The following is a 26,065-nucleotide window of genomic DNA, read 5'->3' on the forward strand; positions in this document are numbered from 1 at the left end:
GCGGTGCCTGGTCTTTCTGGGTCTAAGAGCGCCCGGCTCGCGCGCCCCTCTCTCAGGGGAGAGTCCGGGGCGAGCGTCTCAGGCTCTGAGACAATGGCGCGTGTCAAAGAGCGACGCCTGGGCCTTCGTACCTCTCTCGGGGAGGGGGAGGGGCGCGCGTTCCGCGGTCCGGCGTGGCTCGCATCCCCTCACAGGGGCCAGAACCCACGCACTCTCGGGCGCGCTGGCGGCTCAGGGACCAAGACCTGGTTTCTCCGCCGCACTCTCTCTGGCTCCGCGCCAGGGGTGGCTGTCCTGGGACTGGGGACTTAAGCCCCTGTCCCTAGCCGCCCCGATTCCCACAGTTTCCCCACCCTCAGCGATCTTTTGCTCTTTCGGAGCGCTTTCAACCAGTCTCCAAGAGCATGCTGGTCCCCAGACGCAGGGCACTCTCGCTCGTATTAGGGGCATTACTTTCCAACCGGTCACCTCTGGTGACTCCCTCCCCCTGTTATTTATCTTCCCACATCAGTCCGCCTTTCCCACTCCGCTTTACCTGCCCACTGGCGTCTTCTGCGCCTGTAGAGATCCAGACGTGTATAATTCTGATCTCAGGCTGATTTCCTGGGTGATCAGAGTTCTTTGGTAGGTAATCAGCTCACTTTAGGGTACAGGCTGAAAAGGCGCCTCCTCCTACTTCCCCGCCATCTTGTCCCCCTCCCCAAGTCCTTTACTGTTGATATTATTCCACCTTTGATGTATTTCATTCACAAGGTGACTTTCCTGTTTCTGAGCAACTGTAGTCTTTCCAGTGTTTAGTGCATGAATTCTGCTCCTCCTTTTGTTATAATGGAAAAATATAAGTGTTGGGTATTTCTTTCTGTAATGTTGTCTTGTTTTTTCTTTTCTGAATAGGATCGAACCGAGGCTGCAAACAGAATAATACACACTATCCGAAGTAGGAGACCTTACATGGTCAGAAGTGTCGAGGCGCTCTGTGATGCTTACATCATATTAGCAAACTTAGATGCCGCTCAGTGGAAGACTCAGAGAAGTAAGTGTTTGAAAGAATGACAGCTGATTTTATGCTCTGTTTTTCTCTGGATGGTATACTAAGAACCGAGCCTAATACGTAATCTCTCTAATTTACCTACATAACGTTCATTACAGACATGAAGGTCCTTATAATTACAGTTCCCACATGGTCCAAAGCTGAATTTTTCTCCAGTAGCTTCAGCAACCCCTAGTCCCTTACCATTTAATATCTTCTGTTACCTGGTAATATGTGACTGTACTGAATTAATTATTTGATTTCTCCAGGTCATCTCCTTGTACAAATACTTGTCACAGATAATTAATTGCATAGAGGCAAATCCATTAAAATAACTGAATAACTGACAGTTTTCAGGGTCAGAGGTTTCTTAAAATGTTGTTTCTCACAGTGCCCTAGGTCTTAAAAATGAGAAGCCTTTACCATTTCCTCTGTAAGCGTTAGAATGCCTTGCATGTAATCTGTCACTCTTCTTACTGTCTCTGTTCAAATGATTATAAACTGCTGTGATATTTGGTTATGTGTATACATTCAAGTTACTCTCCCCATATTTTAACAATTGTATTCCCTTTTCTGTTCAGAATCAGGTCTTTGCATTTAAGTTCTTCACACTTGAAAATAAGACTGAGAATTCTCATAGTATTCCTCTAAGCAAACAAAGCATATTAATCATCACATCCTTTGGTTACATTTAATAGTAATATGGTGGGAGTACATTATCTGTGTGCCAGAAGGCTGTTGTGTAATTATCTTAAGGCACTCAGCTGCGACGGGTGAGCTGGGTTCTGGCCTAATTGCTAATGCCAAGTACCTGCAGAGTCACTTGTAAGCCATGTCAGCCGTTGTCCTGCTCTGGCCCTGCACTACATCATGTCCCAAGCCCTAGGTCTTCATTTCTGGATCAGGGCCAGAACCGCAGATTAACCACAGGTTGGGGTCTGTGGCATCTACTGAATTCTTCCGCTTTACCTTCAGAGCGGTTCCTCAGTGCCTTTTGTCACCAAAACCTCTTTATTTTAAATACAGAAGGCATAAATATCCCAGCAGACCAGCCAATTACTAAACTGAAGAATTTAGAAGACGTTGTTGTTCCAACTATGGAAATTAAGGTAATTTACTATTAACTGTCTTGATTTTTTTATTGAACTAAATTCTTTTCCATTAACTTCTCCAGGTTAACTATTTGACATCAAAGTGGTTAAGATTGGGACTTTCGTGTTTCGTCCTATAGTTTCTTTACAGACTCCCTTTACCTAAGCCTGAAAATACTCAAAGGGTTCTCCTGCTTTCTTTTCTTTCGCCTTCAGTTTTACACCTTCCATCTTCCTTGTGAAGAAGGTTTGTAGACTGTTACCTTCAGTGGCCAAAAGAAGAAAATGTTCTATGTGCTTTTGCCAAGATTAATTTTTAACTGGGCAAGAAAGTCCCTAAATGCTTTATATTTTAAAAAGTCTCTGTATTAGAATGTATTGACTATCATGTATTATGCTATTAAGTAATCCAGTACATGGTACAGTATTAAATTAACTGTAATATGCATGATACTTTAGCTACCTTGTACTGATCTTTTATTGCTAGAAATACCAAGTTGGCAGTGATGTATGTAATAACAGAGATGATAGTTGAGTAACAGACTGTTAACTACAGAGAACACATGGATGGTGACCAGAGGGGAGGTGGGTGGGGGATGGGGATGAAGGAGGGCACTTGTCTTATGAGCACCGGGTGACATATGCAAGTGTAAATCCGTATCTTGTGCACCTGAAACTAACAATAATAACTCTAATTAACTGGAATTAAAATAGAAACAAAAAATTTTTAAAAAGGATCATTTGATTACATTCTTAGTATATGTAGTTATTTGATTTGAAAGGTAGGTAAGCTGAGTATTTCCTGAAAATGCCAGTTAGCAGCATTTCAACCTAGAATACCACTCTACACACTTCCTTAAAAATTTACCTTACTATGTTATTGTGAGACATTTACTGTTTCTCAGAGGACTTAACCTTGACAAAGTCCGCCGTGAGACCAGAGAGCAGGTTGAATCTTCAGTAGCTTTTTGGCAACACTCTTGTAACACTGTGCGCCCCAGGGTTAGGGAGAGATGCCTCGAAAGGTGACTTGTGTGACTTCCCAGCCTTTCTGGTGTTGAATTCTGTTTCTTTCATTTGAACAGGAAGCAGATTACCACTTGAGCTCTTAACCCACAGCATGTTGTCGTTCATTCCTCTGTTTCGTATTTCAATTGTCATTTATAATTCATTTTCCTTTAAAAGCACATAGTGTACCTGACCTGTTCTTTCATTTACACGCTTCATTAGGTGGACCCCACCGGAGAATACAGAAATCTGGTGACTATAGAGTCATTTAAAGCAGAATTTCGTTTAGCAGGAGGTTTAAATTTACCTAAGATAATAGACTGTCTGGGCTCCGATGGCAAGGAAAGGAGACAGCTCGTCAAGGTGAGACTCCCCTCCGGTCGTGCAGTCCATAGTGGCGTAGTGACAAAAGTCAGAACTGCAGTTGACATTTACTTCCTGCTTTGCGTCCTTATTTCTCTTCTCAAAAATTGCAAGTGAGTAAAACTTAAACAATATAAATAAGCATTATTTTCTAGAAGCAGATTGCTTTTCCTAAATTTCGTGTGTCTCTGGAAAGTCAGCAGTGTAACAGCTGACTGCAGCAAATGGACACTTTGGACATGTACAGATACGATGAGGTTATCAGTCCGCTTGCTTGTTCTGGGAAAGCCGTTTAGGTGACTTGCTTCTTTTCTTGAAGAGTTCAAGTTGAAGGGATCCTGAGTGTGGCACTGTGCCAGCAGCTAGTACATCTGTCTGGAAGGGGCTAGCATTCCTCCCTCACTCTGCTCCCAAATTCTCCCGGCTGTGCTGGGAGGTCGTGGAGGGGGACAGTGCCTCGTGCCCTCCAGTGGAGGAGTCCCAGGTAGCCTAATTCCAGAAGCAGCAAGGGGGAACGTTTTTTTAAACTGGTCTGCCTCCCTAGTGTTACAGCTTACTCGAAAGACCGGCATTAGGTCTTAGTCATTTAAGAGACTGTGAAGAGGAGGACGGGTGCTCACGTATATTCCTGAGCGCCCTCTCGTTGTCCTCGGGTGGCTCTCTGTGTGATTTGATCATAAAATGGACTGTGCCCAGTTGTTCGTGCTCTGATTACTCTGAAGGGCCGTGACGACCTGAGGCAGGATGCAGTCATGCAGCAGGTTTTCCAGATGTGTAACACGTTACTGCAGAGGAACACGGAGACCCGGAAGAGGAAACTGACCATCTGCACGTACAAGGTGACTGCTTCACGCTGCTGCCCCTTCAGCAAGAGCCTAGAAACGATGCCATGACCCAGACAAGGGCTCAGCCAGTGTTTGCTGAGAGAATAAACATTTTAGACTTTGTGGGCTACGCAAGGTCTGTGTGGCTGGTCACTGGAAAAGTGCACATTGTGGTTGGTGCCTCGGGAGTCTTGGTCCTTTTGCCTTTTGCCCGTCTTCCGTGCGATAGTCATGAAACCCTGCTTTTCCCTTAAGTTAGTTGAAAAAGAAGTCTTTTGTCAGGTCACATACAGCATTTGACAAGACGAGTGAGTTCTGTAGAGGTCTAAGAGCTGTCTCAGGCTCAGCAAGTTTAAAGTAGAACTTTCGGTGAATACCTGCGCCCCCAGAAGGACCGCTTCACCCTAGTGAAGGAGCGCGGCAGGTTTTGTGAAGGAGGAGAAAGCAGTGAGTTCACTTTTGCATCTTGTTTTTAGATTTTTTTTTTACAGAATTTTTTTTTTAAGATTTTATTTATTTGACAGAGGTCACAAGTAGGCACCTTCACCCAGGTGCTCGGTCCAAAGTCAGGAGGCGGTCTGTCTTTTCCTTTTTGCTACTATTGGAAATTTCAAACATACATAATATAAAAGTACATAGAATAACGTAACGAACTGCCTTGTACTGGCGCCCGGTTTCAGTCGTGATCGGCTCAGGATAATTTCTTTCATTCTACTTCCACCTACTTCCTTCCCTTCAATATTCTGTTGGAACAAAATGTCCTGTCATTTCATCTGTAAACATTTCTTTCAGTGTGTAGTTATAGACCATGTTTTTTAAAAAACAAAACAGAACCACGATACTGTCATCACTCCTAAAAGAGCAGTAATTCCTAAGTATCATGGAGAGTATCAGCATCATTTTAAACTCCTCTCTCCCTTTCTCTCCTCCTCTCTGCCCCCCTCAGATCTCACACCTGTTCCACTAGCCAGTCCTTACCAGCCTGCTTTCCCTCGAGTCCCTGTTACTGCCTCTGCCGTTCCCGCCCTGCAGTCACATCTCTTCTGTCGGGTCTCGCCATCCCCTTCTGCCCTGGCCCCGCCAAAGCTCCTTTACTCACAGCAGCTGGGATGGTCCATTTAAAAGAGTCCGAGACAGAATAAATCTGTCCATTTCCTATTCTGAACTCCAGATGAGTTCACTTACCCCTGAATGAAGTGGCCTTTGCTCCTCTCTTCGCAGCTTCATCTGCTGCTCCCCCCACCCTCCTCTCTGCCTGCGCCGGCTCCATCTTCTCCCCTCGGCGCAGCTGCTCTGCCTGCTGTGGCTGAGATCTGCTGGTTTGGGGTCACATCAGGGCTTCCCTACTCCCCTCGGCCTGGAACGCTCGTCCCCCAGACCCTGTATGCCCTCCTGTACTGCATTCGGGTTTCTCTCCGTGTCACCTCCTCAGAGAGGCCTTCTCTGACCCTGCCTCTCTTAGTCACTTTTTAAAATGCCTCTTTTGTTCTGTTAAACACATAATAGACTCTCCACAAACACAGTTACTAAATTAGTGAAAGGCGTTAAGACACCAGACAGGTCAGCATGTATGAGTACGTTAAAATAAAAAATTGATGGAATTAAAGATTCTATAAAGACAAGTGGCCAACGAAGAAAAATGACTTTAATAATAGTAACGAAGGATTGTTATAATATTAATGACAGGGATTAATAACTAAGGGATGTATAAATAGCTGTCACCAGCCAGTTGTAGAAAGGCTAACCTGTCCGTAGGAAAATGGGTGTAGAATACAGACAGCTGAGGAAGAAAATATTAAATTTGACTTTGCCTTACTGGGCATCTGAAAATAGAAATCAAAGCCACAGTGAGATACTGTTGCCTGCCTCTCAGATCAGCACAGTACTGGGTGTAGAGACAGGCACAACCACTTTGGGTAGTTCTTTGGCGATATCTGGCTAATGAAACAGGAGACGCACATCCCCTGTGACCCAGGGGTTCAGTTCCCGGTGTGCATCTGTGCCCACATGGTGGTGGTCTTACACGGTCTGCAGTTGCTGAAGCAAATGATCTAGGGTTACACGTACTGATGCAGCTGAGGGTAAAGTAGTGTTGGGTAAAAAACAAATTGCAGAAGCCTTCAAGGAGTATAATACTCTTTTATTTAAAGCTTAGAACTATCTTTGTATATATTGCTTTGAAATAAAAATATACCAAAAAATACATGAACATGAATGATAAGCACGTTAGCAGTCCTCTTGCTGGTGGGGAAGGGCAGGAGGCCAGGGAGGGGCATGCAAGGGAGCTTCATCTCCTTGCAGCAAGTGTGAGAAAATCTTAGATCTCATAAAGCTGTTTAGTGGGTAAAAGGGTGTTTGTTTATATCATTTTCTGTACTTTGTGTATGTTTATATATGTCATAATTTTTTATATTTCCAGTAAAATTGCTAATTTTATGTTCAGGAATATATTTCCTCTTTGTGTAGCTAGTAAGACTCTAAAGCAAGAATACGTATACTTTTAATTATCAAAGTATATTAGTTGTTTTTTTTTTAAAGATTTATTTATTTGACAGAGCACAAGTAGGCAGAGAGGCAGACAGAGAGAGAGACGGGATAGCAGGCTCCCCACTGAGCAGAGAGCCTGATGCGGGGCTTGATCCCAGGACCCTGAGAGCATGACCTGAGCTGAAGGCAGAGGCTTAACCTACTGAGCCACCCAGGCGCCCTCAAAGTATATTAGTATTAAGGTTATATTCAGTATTTTCCAAAGTGAAATCTTCAAATTGTTTGATTTTAAAAGTATGAGGGGCACCCAGGTGGCTCAGTCAGTTAAGCATCTGCCTTCAGATCAGGTGACGATCCCAGGGTCCTGGGATCGAGCCCCGCATTGGGCTCCCTGCTCAGTGGGGAGCCTGCTTCTCCCTCTGCCTCTCCCCTGGCTTGTGCTCAGTCTCTGACAAATAAATAAAACAAAATCTTTAAAAAAAAAAAAAAAAGGTATGAGGAAAGCAGGTAATTCCTATGCTAAATGGCGCGAACTGTGACTCAGTCACAGATGCTGCTGAAAGACCCAGTCAACAGGAGTCATGGGGACTGAGAGCAGAGCAGGTCCTAGGAGTGTCAGCCGCAGGCTAGAACATCTGATTTCTGGAGCTTGAGTGTATTTTCCATGGCTTACCTCCAAGGAGTTCTGTCTCCTCTGGACACAGAATCAGGGATACACCCGAAAGAACGATTTCCACGGACTGGTAGTTGAGTGGTGGTCACCTGCTCTTCGGGACCCTTCCCGTACTCAGAAGGCATCTCCTCTGTGATGCAGGTGGTTCCGCTCTCCCAGCGAAGCGGCGTGCTCGAGTGGTGCACGGGGACCGTCCCCATCGGCGAGTTCCTGGTCAACAACGAGAACGGTGCTCATAAGAGGTACAGGCCGAAGGACTTGAGCGCCATTCACTGCCAGAAGAAGATGATGGTGAGTGACCCTCGCGAGGAGAAACAAGCGCGAGGTCGTGGGCCGGCGCGCCGCAGCTGACCGCTCGCGCGTCAGAGCACACGGTGTCTCACTGGCGTCGGGCGGTGATCCGAAGGGAGAAGGCTGGCCGCCAGCACGATGTGCGTGTGAGCGACACAGGGAGGTCTGTAAGCTCTGTAAAGTGCCAGCCCTTGTCTGATGAGAGATTGAGCATCCGGTGGAATGCTAGTTTGCCTCCCGTGCGGGGTGAGCGGATTCTTAACAAAACACTAACTAAAACCAAAAAACAGGTAATAATTTTTATATAAAACTGATAGATCTTTTAAGACCTTGGCCACATCACACTAGCCTCGTGGCCTGACGTTCATCCGGCCTGTCACAGTGTGGACAGGACGTGTCCTTTCTCCGGACACTGCGCGCACTCATCGTCACCGTACTTACCCCATTTTAAAATGAGAGGAAGTCCGGAAACTTGACTTGCCCAGGTCAAGGAGTTAATGGTGGAGCAAGGATTTGAATCTTGTCTGTCCAACCCTAAAATGCATTACTTTTCCTTTCACTGTGCTTTGCGATATGTAATTTTTAAACTGGGTGGCAGAGTGCCATCACGTTGTAATGGAAGGCGGTCCCGCGTACCATGCAGGCCCAGGGGAGGAAGTGCTTCGTTCTGCTTGTGACGGGCAGGAGCGGAGTCCGACTTGGAAAGCTTCGTAGGGGAGTGGCCTTTGAGCTGAGATGCCGGAGTTGGTTTTCTAAGCAGAAGGCGTGCACAGGCAAAGGGAAGGAGGCCTGGACAGGCAGATAGCTGAGGCCTAGGTTTTGAGAAGGAGATCAGTGAGACTAAAGCAGTAGTTGTTAGTCAAAAAACAGAGGGTTGCTTCATGAAATGCTAAGAACTTGGTACTTTATCTTGAAAGCAGTAGAGAGCCCTCCAGAAGGACAGCAATACCAGAGTTGCATTTTAGAGAAAGAACTCTGAGCCCTGTGGGCTACATTTTTGAGAAGCTGACTAGAGGCATGACACGGGGGCCGTGAATGCAGACGAACAGCAGTAGGAATGGGGAGTAGGGGTGCATACAGAAATAGTGGGGAGGCAGGACTGATGGGATTTGGTTACTGATTAGAAGTGGGGTTGGGGAAAAAGTAATGAGTGGTGCCCAGTGTTTGGGTGATGGGCTGGATGGAGGATGTCTACGGTGTAGAGAGAGAAGTGGCTGAGGTTCCCTGAGGAGGAGGAGGGGAAGAAGTCATTGGGGTTTGGCAGTGACCTAGGTGAAGATGCCGAGTGGGCGGTGGGAGAAGCAGGGCAGGCCGGAGCGTCATGAAGACAGCTTGGCCCGAGATGCAGCTGGGGGCGGCGGGTACCGGGTGGGAGCACGGCCCCCTGAGGTGGCTCGGCTAGCTCTGCCACCGGAGGACAGATCTGAGGCTTCCCTGTCTCCTCTTGTGCCCCTGGGGCTCTGTGACCTCAGACCATCTGGAGGTCTGGAGCCGGTTCTCCCTGTCTTGTTTGCTTCCGCATAGATCACAGAATCACTCCAGTGCGAACTGCATTAAAACAAACAACAGTCCCCGTCGGTGTGTCTGCTTCCAGGAAGATTCACACTTGAGCCCTGAAGGGCTTATACCTTGTCACTGTCTCTGACCAGACTGCTCGCTGCTGGGTAGACCCCACCTTGTTCATCTCTCTGTTGCCTCCGCATCCATGGAACTGTTTTCAATCCAGAAACTCTCGTGGACGTTAAAGTAGTTAAACACAATATTGAGAAAATTTTGTATTTGATCTTTTTAAAGGATGTACAAAAGAAGTCTTTTGAAGAGAAATATAAAACATTCATGGATGTCTGCCAAAAATTTCAGCCGGTTTTCCGTTACTTCTGCATGGAAAAATTCCTCGACCCAGCAGTTTGGTTCGAGAAGCGACTGGCTTACACTCGCAGCGTGGCCACTTCCTCTATTGGTAAATGCTCCCATCCGCTGTGTCGCCGGCCACTTTCTCATTCACCGGGTGACGGTACTCAGGGAGCTTGTCAGCCAGACCGCCCTCATCTTTCCACTGTCCTGCTTCTCCTTCATCCCGGTTCTCAGTTTGTAACTCACCCTTCCGAGCTTCTGCAGGAAAGAATTCTCCTACTCCAGGGAGAGAAGAGACTGGCTCTTCTTTGTTCAGTAGTGAATATGGCGTATTTTCAATCTTCCCTCAATAGATTATTTTCTGAGATCGCCTTTGGGAAATAATAAAACCCATGATAACTATATTTAACTTACCTCCTTTAACTGTTGTTCTTTTGCACAGAATTCTGTTATCACTAAGTGACTGAATCTATTTTTTTTAAATTTTTATTTTTTTTAATTACTTTTCAGTGTGCCAGAATTCATTGTTTATGCACCACACCCAGTGCTCCATGCAGTCCGTGCCCTTGATAATACCCACCACAGGCTCCCCCAACCTTCCAACCCCCTCCCCTCCAAAACCCTCAATTAGATCCTCAGAGTCCACAGTCTCTCATGCTTCGTCTCCCCTTCTAATGTCCCCCAATTCACTTTTCCTTTCCTTCTCCCAATGTCCTCCATGTTATTCCTTATGCTCCACAAATAAGCGAAACCATATGGAATCTATTTAACAGACTTTTATGTTTGGATTAGAAATCATGATATATATTCAAATACATAGTGCACACTACATATTTTGGCCTTTTTTTAATTAGTAAGAGACTGGCATAGCTAGACAGGGCAGTTAGCAAAAGCCTAGAGTATGAAAACTAATGTTGAATACCAGCTATCTTCTAATCTATTAATTTTTAACTAATAACTATAAAGACCATCCATCCCTCTATCATTTAGGCAGGGCCCAGGAAGACAGGGCCATAGTTAGTGTATGTGCTGACCAAGTTCTAGGTCATTAGAGAACCATCTTCTGGTCCACAGTGAGAATCACTGACCTGATTCAGCTGATTCAGTTTGTAAACAAGACACGAGACCCAGTTCATGACCGCGCCGGCCAGGCGCACGGCGTCCTCATGCTGTTTTTCATTAGGTCACAAGTGTTCGGGCACGCCATCATCTATCTTCAAAACAGAAATGCAGTTTTTCCTGGACATAAGCCTGGTGAAATGAATTAACGATTAATTTGTGTTAAATTTAAAAGTATACTCAAAATATTTGAGGGGATATAATGCCTTGCTAAAGAATAGGTCTCAACTGAACCACACTCATTTTCAAGGGATGACTTTTTTTTTTTTAATTTTATTTTTTATAAACATATATTTTTTCCCCCAGGGGTACAGGTCTGTGAATCTCCAGGTTTACACACTTCACGGCACTCACCATAGCACAAACCCTCCCCAATGTCCATAACCCCACCCCCCTCTCCCAACCCCCCTCCCCCCCAGCAACCTTCAGTTTGTTTTGTGAGATTAAGAGTCACTTATGGTTTGTCTCCCTCCCAAAGGGATGACTATTTTTAAATGTATGCTTTTTTAGCACATCATCTAGAATTTGTAAAATGCAGTGTTAATGAAAACAGCCAGCAAGATGTGACTTAACTCAAAGTGGCAAGTTATGTGCATATTCTTTTTGAAGCAGGCCAAAAGCCTACAGTACTTAAAAGTCATGTTGTCAGTGGTATCAGTAGAAGCTATGGATGGATGTGTTCTAGAAATAGATGATCCCAGTGATTTCAGGTTGTTTTCTTTTTTTTTTTCCCCAGTTGGTTACATACTTGGACTTGGTGATCGACATGTACAGAATATCTTGATCAATGAGCGATCTGCAGAACTTGTACATATAGATTTGGGTGAGTAACAGAAGATCAGAAATGTATCTTTATTCTGTTTATTAAATATGTAGTCATAGGAAATGATACTTGCCCCAGGATGCTACAAGTGTGAGGGAGACAAAGTAATAAATGTTTAAAAAAAACAACGTATACACACATGCTGGAGGGAACAGCTATCTCTGGTGAGATAATGAGTGGAACTGATTATAACAGGCAACATTTAAGCCAGGTCTTCGAAGGAAAAGATAACCCAGACAGGCGAGAGCAAATCTGAAATGGGGACTCGTGGGGACGTAACCTGGAGGAGCGGTGAGGCGTCGGAGATGGCCGGAGCTGAGTAGCTGGAGGGGTAGCTTGGTATTAGACTGTAAAAAACCAGGCTCAGGGTTTCTACTTTAGCCTGTGAGACAAGGGGAAGTAAATGAAGATTTACTGAAGGAGGACATGATCCTGTTTAATTCCTAGAGAAATAATTTGGGGAACAATACTGGGAGCGCCAAGACCTGTTCGGGGCTTGTATCCTAGTTAAGACCACAGAAGACTCAGACGAAAGCTGTGGAGGTCAGGAGCTGGGCTGGGGCGCGTTTTTGCTGTAACCTGCAGCGGGGATGTTAGATGTTGGCAACGGTGGGAGAAGGGACGCCAGGGTAACTGATGTTCCTAGTGAAGGAATGCCGCAGGTTTTGTGAAGGAGGAGAAAGCAGTGAGTTCACTTTTGCATCTTGTTTTTAGATTTTTTTTTTACAGAATTTTTTTTTTAAGATTTTATTTATTTGACAGAGGTCACAAGTAGGCAGAAAGGCAGGCAGAGAGAAAGGAAGGGAAGCAGGTTCCCTGCTGAGCAGAGAGCCTGAAGCGGGGCTCCATCCCAGGACACTGGGATCATGACCTGAGCCAAAGGCAGAGGCTTAACCCACTGAGCCACCCAGGCACCCCAGGTATTTTTTTAAAATAACATTTAAATTTTTTAAGATTTTATTTATTTGACAGAGATCACAAGTAGGCAGAGAGGCAGGCAGAGAAACAAGGGGGGAGAAGCAGGCTCCCTGCTGAGCAAAGAGCCTGAGGTGGGGCTCGATCCCAGGACCCTGAGACCATGACCTGAGCCAAAGGCAGAGGCTTAACCCACTGAGCCACCCAGGTGCTCTGTTTTTACGTATTAATAGGACTTCCAGGTATAATGGGCATTTAATATTTAGAGAAAGCAAAGGGGTTGAGCTTACTGACGGAGCTGGGAACCCTCTGCTAGTAAGTGTCATTTGAGGTCACTGGTCGGGAGGAGGTTCTGATCTTCTGTATCACCGTCGATAAAGAGGACGGAGGACAGAACGCTAAGGAGCGCCAGCTTTGAAAAGCCCGAGTCAGGAAAAAAAAATTGAGGAATAACCAACAAGTCCTGGGAACGAGAGGGCAGGGGTATCTTGGAAGGTGGGAGGTGGGGGGGGTGGAGTTTCCATGAAGGAAGAAGTGCTCAGACTACAGGTCAGATAAGGTGAGCACTGAAAACAGGCCTTTGAATTGAACAGTTAACCAGTGCTCGCGGCTTAGGAAGTAATTTGGATAAAATGGAAGAGTGAGCGGCGCCTGGGTGGCTCAGGGGTTAAAGCCTCTGCCTTCGGCTCAGGTCATGATCCCAGGGTACTGGGATCGAGCCCCACATCGGGCTCTCTGCCCCGCGGGGAGCCTGCTTCCCCCTCTCTCTCTGCCTGCCTCTCTGCCTACTTGTGATCTCTGTCAAATAAATAAAAAAAATATAAAAAAAAAAATGGAAGAGTGAGATTGCAGAAAGGTAAGGACTGAACAGGAGTTAGGCTGTGCAGCTGTCCGCAGGAGGTTTAGAAGGACGGGAGAGGCATTCGCTGCAGAGATGAGAGACATGCTTCAGCCTTTTTTTTTTTTTTTTAAGGTTTGAGGGGGTTTTGTTGTTGTTGTTCATTTGTTTTTCTAAGAGGAGAGCGGAGTGAACATGTTCTATATTGGTATGTTCTGTACTGATAAGCTAGAGGAGAGAGACGGAGATCCTGACATCGCGAGGGAAGTCCTCCAGCATGTGGGGTACAGTTGGCTTTACACGGGAGGCACATCAGCTTTTCTCCGGAGAGGAGGAAAGTCTTGAGCTAGAGGGGAGAGAATTGGAGGGAAATAACATTTACTCTTCTGTTTTAACTGAGGAAATGAAAGCATGCTTGCTGGCTGAGCGTCAGAGGGATGGTAATTGGCCTTGTAAGAACAGCACAGGGCAAACCGGGCTCTACGGAGGTGAGACCAGAGCTGAGCGGGGATGGGGAACAGACGACCCGCTGGCCGTCCCCAGGGCGCTCGCCTACCGCGCGGAGCCTGCATTTGCCGCGGAGCGAGTCGTGTCTTCACGTGCGTTCCTCTAGCCTCCCCGGCATCTCCGTTGTAACCGGAGACATGAGGCAGCAGTGAATGGACTAGGAAAAGAAGGAAGGCTGACAGACTAGAAATCTCACCGAGTTTAAAGAGTCTTTTTAAGATTTTTTTTCTTATTTATGTGACAGAGACACAGCGAGAGAGGGAACACAAGCAGGGGGAGTGGGAGAGGGAGAAGCAGGCTTCCTGCAGAGTAGGGAGCCCAGTGCGGGGCTGGATCCCAGGACCCTGGGATCATGACCTGAGCCGAAGGCAGACACTTAACGACTGAACCACCCAGGCACCCCGACAGACTCTTTAATAAGGGGGTAGAAGAGATTTCAGTGAGAATGTGGAATGTAAGATTTCAAAGAAGCTGTGGTATTAGGAAGTTATGAAATCTGTATTGTAACACATGGAAGTCGCTGCTGAGAGAGTAAGATAGAGTTCCGTTAGAATAGAGGAGAGGACATATATTACATGGTTTTCCCTAGAATGAATTCAGTTATATGAAGTTACACGAGTAATGACCGCAGGAGGCACAGAGTTGGTGGGAGGGACGTGGGCGAGTGTGAGGGATCTTGGTGGTGATGGGAATATTCTGGACCTTGCCTGGATCAGTGTCCGTGTCCTGCCTGTGATACTGTACTGCATGGTTTTGCAAGATTGGGGAAACATGAATAAAAGGTATATGGGGAATTTCCTATTTTGTATATAGTATCTTATGAATGCATATCAATCTATAGTTATCTCAGAATAAAAAGTTTCATTTAATAAAAATTTTTAATATATAACTAATATGCGTGTATACTTAAATACATAGAAATTAAGATTATAGGCACATTTTGCATTTTAAATCCTCATCACATTTCATTTTAAGAAATTACCCTTTAATCTAGAACTTCCCTATGTCTAGAAGTAGTTATGCTTTTTTTAAATTTGAGGTGCCTAACAGTGGCCCAGCAGAAAGAGAAAAACCACTGTGAGTTCTGGTCCTGTGCACAGTCTCGGGCAGATGATCTGGGGCCTCTGCGCAGCTCGCAGGCCCCAAGGGAGGGCAGTCCGTTTGCTCCGGAACCTGACTGCGCTCTACTGTTTACTTTAGGAGTTGCTTTTGAGCAGGGGAAGATCCTCCCGACTCCTGAAACGGTTCCTTTCAGACTCACCAGAGATATTGTGGACGGGATGGGCATTACTGGTGTTGAAGGTGTCTTTAGAAGGTAAGTGTCTAAAACAGATGGTATTTCATGTCAGCATTATTTGGATTATCGATTTCCATAGATTCTAGGGTTCGCTGCTAAGTCACCTTCCAGTGCTTGACTGGCAGTAAGGAAAACCCCAGGGAAAGATGGTGCTAGTTTGCCCTTCCTCAGGCCATCTGGGACCTCACCCTGCATCCCATACATAGCTGTCCTTCCTCGTCTGCTCTGGAAGCAGCTTGCCTCCACCGTTTGTACCTCTGTCAGCTGCTCAGAGCTCCTCGGGCGCCCACTGCTGTGCAGATAAGCTCTGCTACAGGAGCGTATGATGGCTCAGTTCCTCCTGAAAGCAATGCGTAGGTCCCGGTCTTTTCTCAGGATTGGTCCATGTGCTCAGCTTTTACTAGAGTAGATTCTAGTCAGTGTGAACTAACTGGTCAGTGACTGAAAGCCATGTTTCATAGTAGTACTGTGTGTTCTTTTAAAGCTTAGCTTACATTCACATAGATAATTACATTCCTTTCAAAAACATTTACTGAAAACCCAGTCTGCCTAATGTCATGCTCTTTGATATTAATTTGGGAGTCATTAACAAGAACAGTCTCGGCCCAGTATACACGAATAACAAGGATGAAGAGATGTTGGAAACGCTGGTGTGTAACAAAATCCATTTCTGTAATGTGTTTGTAGATGCTGCGAGAAAACCATGGAGGTCATGAGAAGCTCTCAGGAAACCCTACTGACCATAGTGGAGGTAAAGTAAAAGGAAATCTTGAATATTTTAAATCTTTTAAAAATTTTTAACTTACTGGGGCGCCTGGGTGGCTCAGCGGGTTGAGCCTCTGCCTTTGGCTCAGATCATAGTCTCAGGGTCCTGGGATCAAGCCCTGCATCGGGCTTTCTGCTCAGCGGGGAGCCTGCTTCCCCCTCTCTGCCTGCCTACCTCTCTGCCTACTTGTGATCTCTCTTTCCATCAAATAAAAAAATTTTTTTAAAGATTTTATTTATTTAACTTACTTATTTGAGAAAGAGAGAGCAAGCACAAGCAGGGAGGAGGGTCAGAGGGAGATGGAGAAGCAGGTTCCCCACTGAGCAGGGAGCCCAATGCGGGGCTCCTTCCCAGGACCCCAGGATCACAGCCCGAGCTGAAGGGGGCTGCCTTACTGACTGAAATCCCAGCCCCCCTGAAATCTTTATTTCTCTCCTGTTAGACTGTATCTTGTTAGGATGTCACTGATTTGAGGATCGGTGCTTCCTGGTAATGTGGTGGGATGGTGCTAGGGAGCAGGAGGGAGTGAGGTGTGCACGTCAGGACACAGTGGTTCAGAAATGCCTCCAGTCCTTTCAGGTTTTGGAGCATGTTACAGCACCGTAACTCATCTCTAGTATTTAATTCATAAACCAGCACTTTGACATCTTCACTCTCTCCTGTGGCACAACTTGCTTTCAGAATGGTTTCCGTTGGGTTTTGGAGAGAAATCATTAAATTATATCGTCTTTACCCCAGCCCAGGTTCAGAATGTGTAATCACTGCCTCATGTTGATCAGGAAGAAAGAAAAGGAAATGATGCAGATTTCCAGTGCTTAATGGCATTAGCTCTACCCCAGAGAGAATTCTGTCCCTTAAAGCAGTGACTCACCATGCTGGTGTGTGGGGCAAGAGATCAGGTGTTTCCTGCACAAGGAAACGTGGGCAGCGGAGCACGGGCCGTCCTCCCTCACTTACAGCCTCAGCGCTTATCCTCTAACCCCTGGTGCTCGACGGGCCGTACTTGAGTATTACCTACACAGCTCTTAAAAAATACTCACGCTGACCGTATTCAAACCATACTTCCAGGGGTAGGGCAGGGACATTTGTGTTTTTTTAAAAGCTATTGATATCCACTGGTTGGAGGCCAGGGATGCTGCTAACCGTCCTGTCACACACAGGACAGCCCCTGCAACAAAGAAGTAGTCAGCCAAAAATGTTAGTAGTGCCGGCACTAAGAAACCCTGCTCTAGCTTAATCAGTCTGTAGTCCTTTATTGTTTTCATTCAGCTTCTGTTTTGATAGTAAGACTCAAATCATTTTTTGAAGTACTCTGCTTCTTACTTGAATTCAAAATTCACAAATATGACTCCCTAACAGAGCCCTAGGGTTTGAAATAATTTGTGTTGTTTCTCTACTGAAACCCAAGACGGCCATATAGGCTCTTTGTAGTACTAGAAGCCTCCATTCCTTTTCACTATTTGATTAATAAAATGTACCTCGCTGTGGGTTCAAACCTAAGCAATCATCAACTTCACATAGACTGCTATAGGCAGAAGACATCACAAACCTAACGGTAACTACAAATCAAAAACCAGTAATAGACATGCAAAAAGTAAGAAAGGAATCCAAGCATATCATTAAACTAACAACCATGAAAGAGAGACAGAAAAGGATCAGAGAAAAACTACAAAAACCACCACAAAACAAGTAATGAAATGGCAATAAATATCTATTAGTAATTACTTTGAATGTGAATGGACTAAAAGCTCCAATCAAAAGTCCTAGGATGACAGAATGGATTAAAAAAAAAAAAAAAACAAGACCCATCTATATGCTGCCTACAAGAGACTAACCCCAGACCTAAAGACACCTGCAGACTCAAAGTGAGGGGATGGAGAACCATCTTCATGCTAATGAATGTCAAAAGAAAGGGGAAGTAGCAATATTTATATTGGATGAAATAGACTTTAAAACAATGACTGTAAAAACAAAGAATAACACAGTATAAAAATAAAGGGGACAGAGGACACCTGGGTGGCTCAGTCAATTAAGCGTCTGCCTTCAGCTCAGGTTATGATCTCAGGGTCCCGGGATTGAGCCCCCTGTCAGGCTCCCCGCTTAGCGGGGAGTCTGCTTCTCCCTCTCCCTCTGGTTCTTCTCCCCATTTGTGCTCTCTGTGTCTCAAATAAATAAAATCTTTAAAAAATAATGATAATAATAAAGGGGACAATCTAGCATGAAGGTATACAAAACTGTAAATATTTATGCACCCAATATGGGAGTAACCAAATACATAAGACAGTTAATAAGAAACGTAAAGGAACTAAATCAAGAGAAGTACAATAATAGCAGGGGATTTTAACACCCCTCTTACATTTATGGACCAACCTTTGAAACAAGATCAACAAGGAAACAGTGGCTTTGAATGACCAGCTGGACCAGATGGACTTAACAGATATATTCAGAACATTCCACCCCAAAATAGCAGAATCCACATTATTTTCAAGTCACATGGGACATTCTTCAGAACAGATCACATATTAGGCCATAAAACAAGTCTCAACAAATTAAAAAAGAATGAGGTTATACCATGCATCTTTTCTGACCACAAGGCTAAGAAACTGTAAGTCAACCACAAGAAAAAATCTGGAAAGGCCATAAATACATGGAGATTATATAACATGCTACTTAAACAATGAATGGGTCAACCAAAAAAATCAAAGAAATCAAAAAGTACATGAAAACACAATGGTACAAAGTATTGTGATCAGCAAAAGCATTTCTCAGTGGAAGCTTATAGCAATACAGGCCTACCTCAAGAAGCAAGAAAAATCCCAAACAACCTAACCTTAACACCTACAAGAGTTAGAAAAAGTACAAACAAAACCCATACCAGTAGAAGGAAAGAAATAATAAAAAGTAGAGCAGAAATACATGAAATAGAAGCTTAAAAAAATAAAAAAGATAAGTGAAACCAGGAGCCAGTTCCTGGAAAAAATCAACAAAATGGATAAACCTCTAGCAAGACTCATCAAAAGAAAAAAGAGAGAGAAAGGACTCAAAATCACAAATAGGAGAAATAACAACCCAGAAACACAATTATAAGAATATTATGAAAAACTATGCCAACAAATTAGACAACTTGGAAGAAATGGGTAAATTCCTAGAAGCACCTACCAAAACTGAAGCAGGAAGAAGTAAAAAGTTTGGACAGATTGATTACCAGCAAGAAATTGTTGGGAGTTTTTGAGGACTGATTCAAATAAAACTCCAGGACCAGATGGCTTCTCAAGGGAATTCTCGCAAACATGTAAAAAAGAATACCTGTTCTTGAACTATTTCAAAAAATAGGAAAGAAAGGAAAACTTCCAGAGTCATTGTATGAGGCCAATATCACCCTGATACCAAAACCTGATGAACACAACATAAAAAAAGAGAACTACAGGCCAATATCCCAGATGAACATAGAGGCAGAAACCTTCAACAGAATATTAGCAAACTGAATCCAGCATTTGATTAAAAAAATCAGGGGCTCCTGGGTGGCTCAGTGTGTTAAAGCCTCTGCCTTCGGCTCAGGTCATGATCCCAGTGTCCTGGGATCGAGCCCCACATCGGGCTCTCTGCTCCGCGGGGAGCCTGCTTCCTCCTCTCTCTCTCTGCCTGCCTCTCTCTGCCTACTTGTCATCTCTGTCTGTCAAATGAATAAATAAAATCTTTAAAAAAAAAAAAATCATTCACCAAGTGGCCAAGTGGGATTGATTCCTGGTATGCAAGAGTGGTTCAGTATTGCAAATCAATCAGTGATATATTGATAAGAGAAAGGATAAAAATCCTATTATAATTTCAGTAGACACAGAAAAAATTTCACAGAGTACAACATCCATTCATGATGAAATCCCTCAGCAAAGTAGGTTTAGAGGGAACAGACCCAACATCATAAAGGCCTGATATGAAAAACCCACAGCAAACATCATCCTCAATAGGGAGAAACAGAGCTTTCCCTCTGCGGTCGAACTAGACAAGGCTGCCCACTCTCACCACTTCTATTCAACATAGTCCTGGAAGTCCTAGCCACAGCAGTCAGACAGCAGAAAGAAAAGCATCCGGCTTTGTAAGGAAGAAGTAAACTTTCACTGTTTGCAGATGACATGATACCAAAAGCAGAAAACCCAAAAGATTCTACCAAAAACTAGTAGAGCTGATAAATGAATTCAGTGAAGTCGCAGAACACAAAGTCAGTGTGCAGAAATCTGCAGGTGAGCAGATGTTCCACTTTGTGCTGCCGCCCTTTTTGTGTTTTTTTGGTACTTCCATAGGCTGGGACCATGTTTCATTCTAGGCCGTGTCCTGCATCAGCAGTATTCAAAATCTGCCCGCTGTTTGATGCTGTTCCGGGCAACCGCCAGGGCCACGAAAAACTGTGGGGGCAGTGACTTAGAATATATGCACTTTGTGCCTAAGTTCCAGGGTTACCGTGTGACATGGCTTTAGAGTTGAGAGATCCAGACCAGGTTCACCCACAAAAGGGACCTTGGGTTGGGAGGAGCTTTCAGTAGGTTATACCCTTTGTTTTCGCCAGTGGAATTTAGAACTCATTGAGAGAAGAAGAAAAAGCCTTAAGAATAGAAATCCAAATGTTAGCTTTATTACTGGTAAAATGATGGGTGAAGATGGCCTAGGCCTAGGCTTGCTGGTGCTGTCCAGCGCCCACAGCTGATCTCAGTTGGCACAGCCTACCCTTGTGCAGGACCCTACTGGTGAAAAGGAGTCCTTAGCTCTTTTTAATAGAGTAGTCAGGAAACTGAGGTCAAGGGATATCACCACCTCCACTCAAGGAGGGGAATGGATTCGGAAAGGGAGAAGCATCCCAGAGCATTATGCTAGCCCAGTGTCCTCCACAAGGAAACAAAGTACCTCGTTGGGTCATCCCGATCCCCCCAGTCACCTACCATTCGACTAGCCCGTGCTTTTTTATCACACTGGTTCCTCTGTCTCTGTCATCGGAAAGCACACCCATCTTCTGATACATTCTGTCCAGGTTCTCCTCTACGACCCCCTGTTTGATTGGACCATGAACCCGCTGAAGGCTCTGTATTTGCAGCAGAGGCCGGAGGACGACACTGAGCTGCAGTCCACTCCCGCTGGAGAGGACCAGGAATGCAAACGCAATCTCAGGTGAGCCGTCTGTTACCAACGAGGGCCTGCTGTCCTTCCTGTCCCCAAAGCCCTTGACCTGTCTCACCTCACCACAACCTGTGTGTTTGTCCTTAGTGACACTGACCAGAGTTTCAACAAAGTAGCGGAGCGCGTCCTGATGAGACTGCAAGAGAAACTGAAAGGAGTGGAGGAAGGAACGGTGCTCAGTGTCGGGGGCCAGGTGAACCTGCTCATACAGCAAGCCATGGACCCCAAAAATCTCAGCCGGCTTTTCCCAGGATGGAAAGCTTGGGTGTGATCCAGCATATGAATTTCCTTTCTGCTCAATCTTTCCAAATTATACTGTGGCTTTCATTTTTAACCCAACCAACAGACTTTGAGTAGGTCTTAATATTTAACCAAGTGAACTATCTACTGTGTTTTTAAAAAAATGTTTAATACTTGACTCAGTCACATAAAGAGGACTTGAAAGTCTCAAGGAAAATCTCCTCAAATTTTAGAAATAAGTGGCATTCCTGCTCTACTTCTAGGCTAAGCATTTGTTTTTTCTTCTCAAGTACATGCTTGTATTATTCACAGTAAAATCCCTGACAGAGGCTTTAGCCAAAAACGGAAGCCACTGGAGGGCAGAGCATCACTGACAGTGTTTGCTTGAGTGTGAATTCGAATACAGAAACTGCTGGACTGAGGTAGCTTTTAATTAACACTTGTTTTCCAGATATTGTATATGAATGATAAATTATTTGATATTAATTTATAAAAGGAAGAAAAAAACTTTAAAATTGTAACCATCTATATTTCATGGTAAAGCCACATTAAAAATAGACAATGTTGAAAGCAAATTAGTACTTAAGAAATATGTCTGGATTTTCACTTGGAAGATCACCCATTGTTACTGAATAATGCAGCTGTTACATTACGGAGAACACATTTCTAAGACGTAGTATGGTTTCTCTTCTTAAAAATGTATATTGGGTCTTCTCATTCTGTCTTTTAAAGCCTTCTGTGCTTTCTCTCTGATGACTTTATATCTCTTCTAGTTTATGAATTCTCTCGTCAGCTGTGTATAATCTTCTTAGACTGTTCACATGTTTCTTTTTTCAAAAATGATTTTTCATTTCAGGGCGCCTGCCTGCATGGCTCAGCCAGGTAAGCGTCTGCCTTTGGCTCAGGTCATGATCCTGGGGTCTTGGGATCGAGCCTCACATTGGGTTCCTCCCTCTTCCCCCGCTCATGGTTTCTCTCTTGAGAGAGAAATAAATTCTTAAAAAATTGTTTTTCTCTCTAAGAGCCCTACATTATATCAAATTCCTATTGTTTGTATCTGTCGAGTCTTGTATTTGGTGGAATGTTTATCCATGTATTTTGTAATTTTGGAAGGTGAGCTTCAGCAAGGCTTTCTCTGTGGAAATCTTGAGTGACCTGGGTTAAGAATTCATTCCAGAGAAGTTTTCTGGAGAACTCTTCCTAAAATTATTTTGCATTTCAAATTATAAACCTATCCTGGTGTATCTTTTTCTTGTACACTGCCTAAATGAGGATTTGGTATGTATAGGAAGTTTTATTACTATAGTAAATCAGGGGATTGTAGTAAACATAAAGTCTTTAAGAAAGCCTTGAAATCTTTGTAGATGGAATAAGAAATTACTAGTTAGATGACAATACAGGTATATGAATTTGTAGCTGATTCTTGTTAGTTGATGTATGCAATTCTGTAACATTAATCTTCTCATCAGCCTGGAGGTATGCCGTAAGTTTCCTGTCCTATTTCAAATATTCTTAATAATAGTTTTGAAAAGTTGGCCAAATTTGCAGATAACAAATCTAGGAGGAATAGCTAATCACAGGTGATAGAATTAAAGATTTTGACAGATGGATAGTTTTTTAAAGTATTAATTACACAATGTGTTGTATGCTGGGTGCCTCCCATACCTTCTCTGTAGCATATTGCGGCACGTTAGTGAGTTATTCCAGCTTGCAGCTGGAGGAAGTGAAGTTTAGAGAAATAAGTAACTTGTCCAAGACCAGAATATAGTACACTGAAGGTACACGGGTAATAAGGAAAAGAATCTGGGCTTCACCAGTCAGTTCAGTGCGAACCAAGTAAAGCAGCTACCGGATAGGCTAATATATCGTAGACCGAGAACAGTGTTGTCTGGATTAAGGGAGATCATCGCCCTGACACCTCTCTCTCTGCTGGTCATACCACCGCACGGTGTCTCCTTCCAGTACACATTTAGAAAATATAGGCACTTAGAAATGCTGACGATTTAAATATGGTATAAAGGAAGTCAAAGCAGAGAGGAAAAAAGTCTGGATTTCTTATTTGCAATAGGCAGTTCTTTTAAAAAGTAAGAAAGTATACGGACTTGAAATATAGAAAAACGTGCCATTTCAAATATTTTGTTTGCACTTTAATGAAATTATATATTTTCTGTAGATTTATTTTAGTACCATTGAATGTATTTGTTTACTACACTATTACCAGAATCTGGTTACACTATTCCCTGTTTTTGAATAAATAATTGTAAAAGAAAATATGTGCTAAGCCTCCTTTATTTTATTCGGATGTTTGAGTGTTATGTGTCCCCGGCCCAGGCTGGTTCCCAGGGAGGCAGCAGTGAGCAAGGCAGGAGCAGTCGACCCTTGAAGAGTTTGCAGTTTGGGGCAGACCCGCCACTTCCAGGCCCGTGTCTGCTGCGAAGCTGCTACCCACAACCAGCCTCGTGGGCTGCGTCTCAGCCTAACTCGCCGGCTGGTCTCTCTTACCTCCCCCATCACAAAAAGGCAAATAAATGTTCCTTGTTTGGGCCCAGAGAGTGATCTAGTTGACATTTCTAAAGTCTGAAAGATACCTTCTGGGATATGACAGATACAAAGGTCCTGATATTCTGAATGTGAAGTAAACATTCCATAATATTTATCATTTCTTTTTTTTTTTTTTTTTAGATTATTTGACAGAAATCAGAAGTAGGCAGAGAGAGAGGAGGAAGCAGTCTCCCTGCTGAGCAGAGAGTCTGATGCGGGGCTCGATCCCAGGACCCTGGGATCATGACCCGAGCCGAAGGCAGAGGCTTTAACCCACTGAGCCACCCAGATGCCCCAATATTTATCATTTCTTAAATAAATTCAGTCCTTCAGAGTTTCAGGCTCTCATTTCTGTAAAAATGAATTTTGCATAAATACCATAGTCAGATTTTTACAAAATTTAGATTCAGAATTTGGTGAGGAGGGTGAAAATCTTATATACTGAAAAGTATTTCCTAAAAAATCCTGTTACTTGCCCGTAAGATACAGCATGCATAAGATTTCTAATGCAGCAATATGTAAAAATGTGTACTTTGTGCACTTAGGCACAGTTTGTGATTCTAAAGCAGTGTTTCTTGGGGGTGATTTTGCTTCCTGACTCCGCACACTCACAGAAGACATTTCACAGTGTCTGAAGGGATTTTTTGTTGTCACTGGCATGGTGAGAGCATGAAACACTGACACACAGTATTGAAAGTGAAGATCAGTGTTTCCAAACTGGGACAGAAATGTGTAGGAGACAAATGGTCATGATTTTCCTTAGTTCTTGCCATGTGGTAAGTGTGTGTTCACTGCTGGTCTACAAATAACGTGTGGCTCACTATTTTTTAACTGTGGTAAAATACGCATAACTTGACCAGCCTTACTGTTTCCTAAGTGTACAGCTCAGTAGTGCCAAGTGCAGTCAGTGTCGTGCAGCTCGTCTCCTGTGACCTTCCCCCCTGCACAATGGAAACTGTATGACCAGTCCACAACTCCCCAGTATATCCCCCTCTGGGTGGCCGTTGGCAACCACCATTCTAATTTCTGTCCCTAGCTACCTCCTATGAGTAAAATCATACAATATTTGTGTTTTTCTGACTGGCTTATTTCATGAACATAATGACCTTAAGTTTCATTCATGTATGTCAGAATTTCCTTCCTTTTTCAAGACTGAATATTCCATTGTATGTATATACCACCGTTTCTTTTACCCATTTATCCATCAACGGACATGTGGGCTGCTTTCCCCTTTTGGGTATTATGAATAATGCTATGAATATAGCCGTACAAACCTTTCTAAATATACCAAAAGTGGGACTTCTGGATCCTGTGGTAATTATATTTTTTATTTTTTGAGGAACTATCATACTACTTTCCATAGCAGCTACACCATTTTACATGCTTACCACCAGTGCACAAGGGTTCCAATATCCACATCTTCATCAACGCCTCGTTTGTTTTTGTTTTTATAGTAGCCATCCTAATGGGTATGGCTGTGAGTCATTCTTACAAGTAATAGAAGTACTGTATACTTTATACAAATCCAATGAGTGCCATTGCAAGAACTAACAAGTTCTATGCAGGAATACAGGCAGAAACCCTAACCCCCTACCGCTGGCCCCTAGCCCTAACCCTAACCCCAGCAGAAGTCAGGAGTTTTATTATATGCAGAGGACTCAACTACCAATTACCAGGCACATACCCTAACAGCTAACTCTAACCCCTAAATTTAACACTAACCCTTACCCTCTGGAGAAGTCTCAACTGCAAAACACCAGGCACACACCCTGATTCTAACCCTAGACCTGAAGACAGTGGCTTCCTGAGCACACAATAAGAAGAGCTGAGAAGCAGCCTAGTTATCCTGGAGAAGAGCCCAAACATTTAAGTATCGGTAGTATTTCTTAAAATGGTTTGGAAGGTAGAGGTCAAAGGACCAACTGAATATGTATTTAAAGAGTAGTTAGAGCCCCAAATCCCTCCTTGCCTCAGCTCAGTGGATGGCTGCTACGTTTATTCTCGTGCCAGCAGAAGTCTGGGATTTTATTCTCTGGAGAGATCTCTGAAATGCAGGATACCAGGTACATAACCTAATCCCTCACCCTACTCCTAACACTAACCATAACCCTAACCCTCAGGAGAGATCTCTAAACTGCAAAATACCAGGTACATACCCTAACTCTGATCCTAGAGCTGAGAAAAAAAGTTTTAGAAGCAAAATATATTTTCCAACTCAACAATTTTGAAACC

At 44.0% G+C, this 26,065-nt stretch overlaps 1 protein-coding gene across 2 annotated transcripts in view; it reads left to right on the forward strand.

Annotated features, from left to right (window-relative positions):
- The window catches only part of ATM (ATM serine/threonine kinase), a 130,699-nt gene extending 108,508 nt beyond the window's left edge, over positions 1–22,191 (forward strand). For both annotated transcript variants that reach the window (XM_032838312.1, XM_032838313.1), the window contains 11 exons: positions 895–1,033; positions 2,057–2,139; positions 3,352–3,492; positions 4,215–4,331; positions 7,618–7,767; positions 9,562–9,727; positions 11,477–11,563; positions 15,024–15,138; positions 15,808–15,871; positions 20,907–21,043; positions 21,140–22,191. In XM_032838312.1, coding sequence (XP_032694203.1) covers positions 895–1,033; positions 2,057–2,139; positions 3,352–3,492; positions 4,215–4,331; positions 7,618–7,767; positions 9,562–9,727; positions 11,477–11,563; positions 15,024–15,138; positions 15,808–15,871; positions 20,907–21,043; positions 21,140–21,323 — 1,383 coding nt within the window. In that variant the 3' untranslated portion in view covers positions 21,324–22,191. The remainder of the gene's footprint in view (positions 1–894; positions 1,034–2,056; positions 2,140–3,351; positions 3,493–4,214; positions 4,332–7,617; positions 7,768–9,561; positions 9,728–11,476; positions 11,564–15,023; positions 15,139–15,807; positions 15,872–20,906; positions 21,044–21,139) is intronic.
- Positions 22,192–26,065: the final 3,874 nt, after the last annotated feature.

This window comes from Lontra canadensis, unplaced genomic scaffold (assembly GCF_010015895.1).
Source record: "Lontra canadensis isolate GAN:19392208 unplaced genomic scaffold, GSC_riverotter_1.0 scaffold104, whole genome shotgun sequence".
NCBI lineage: Eukaryota > Metazoa > Chordata > Mammalia > Carnivora > Mustelidae > Lontra > Lontra canadensis.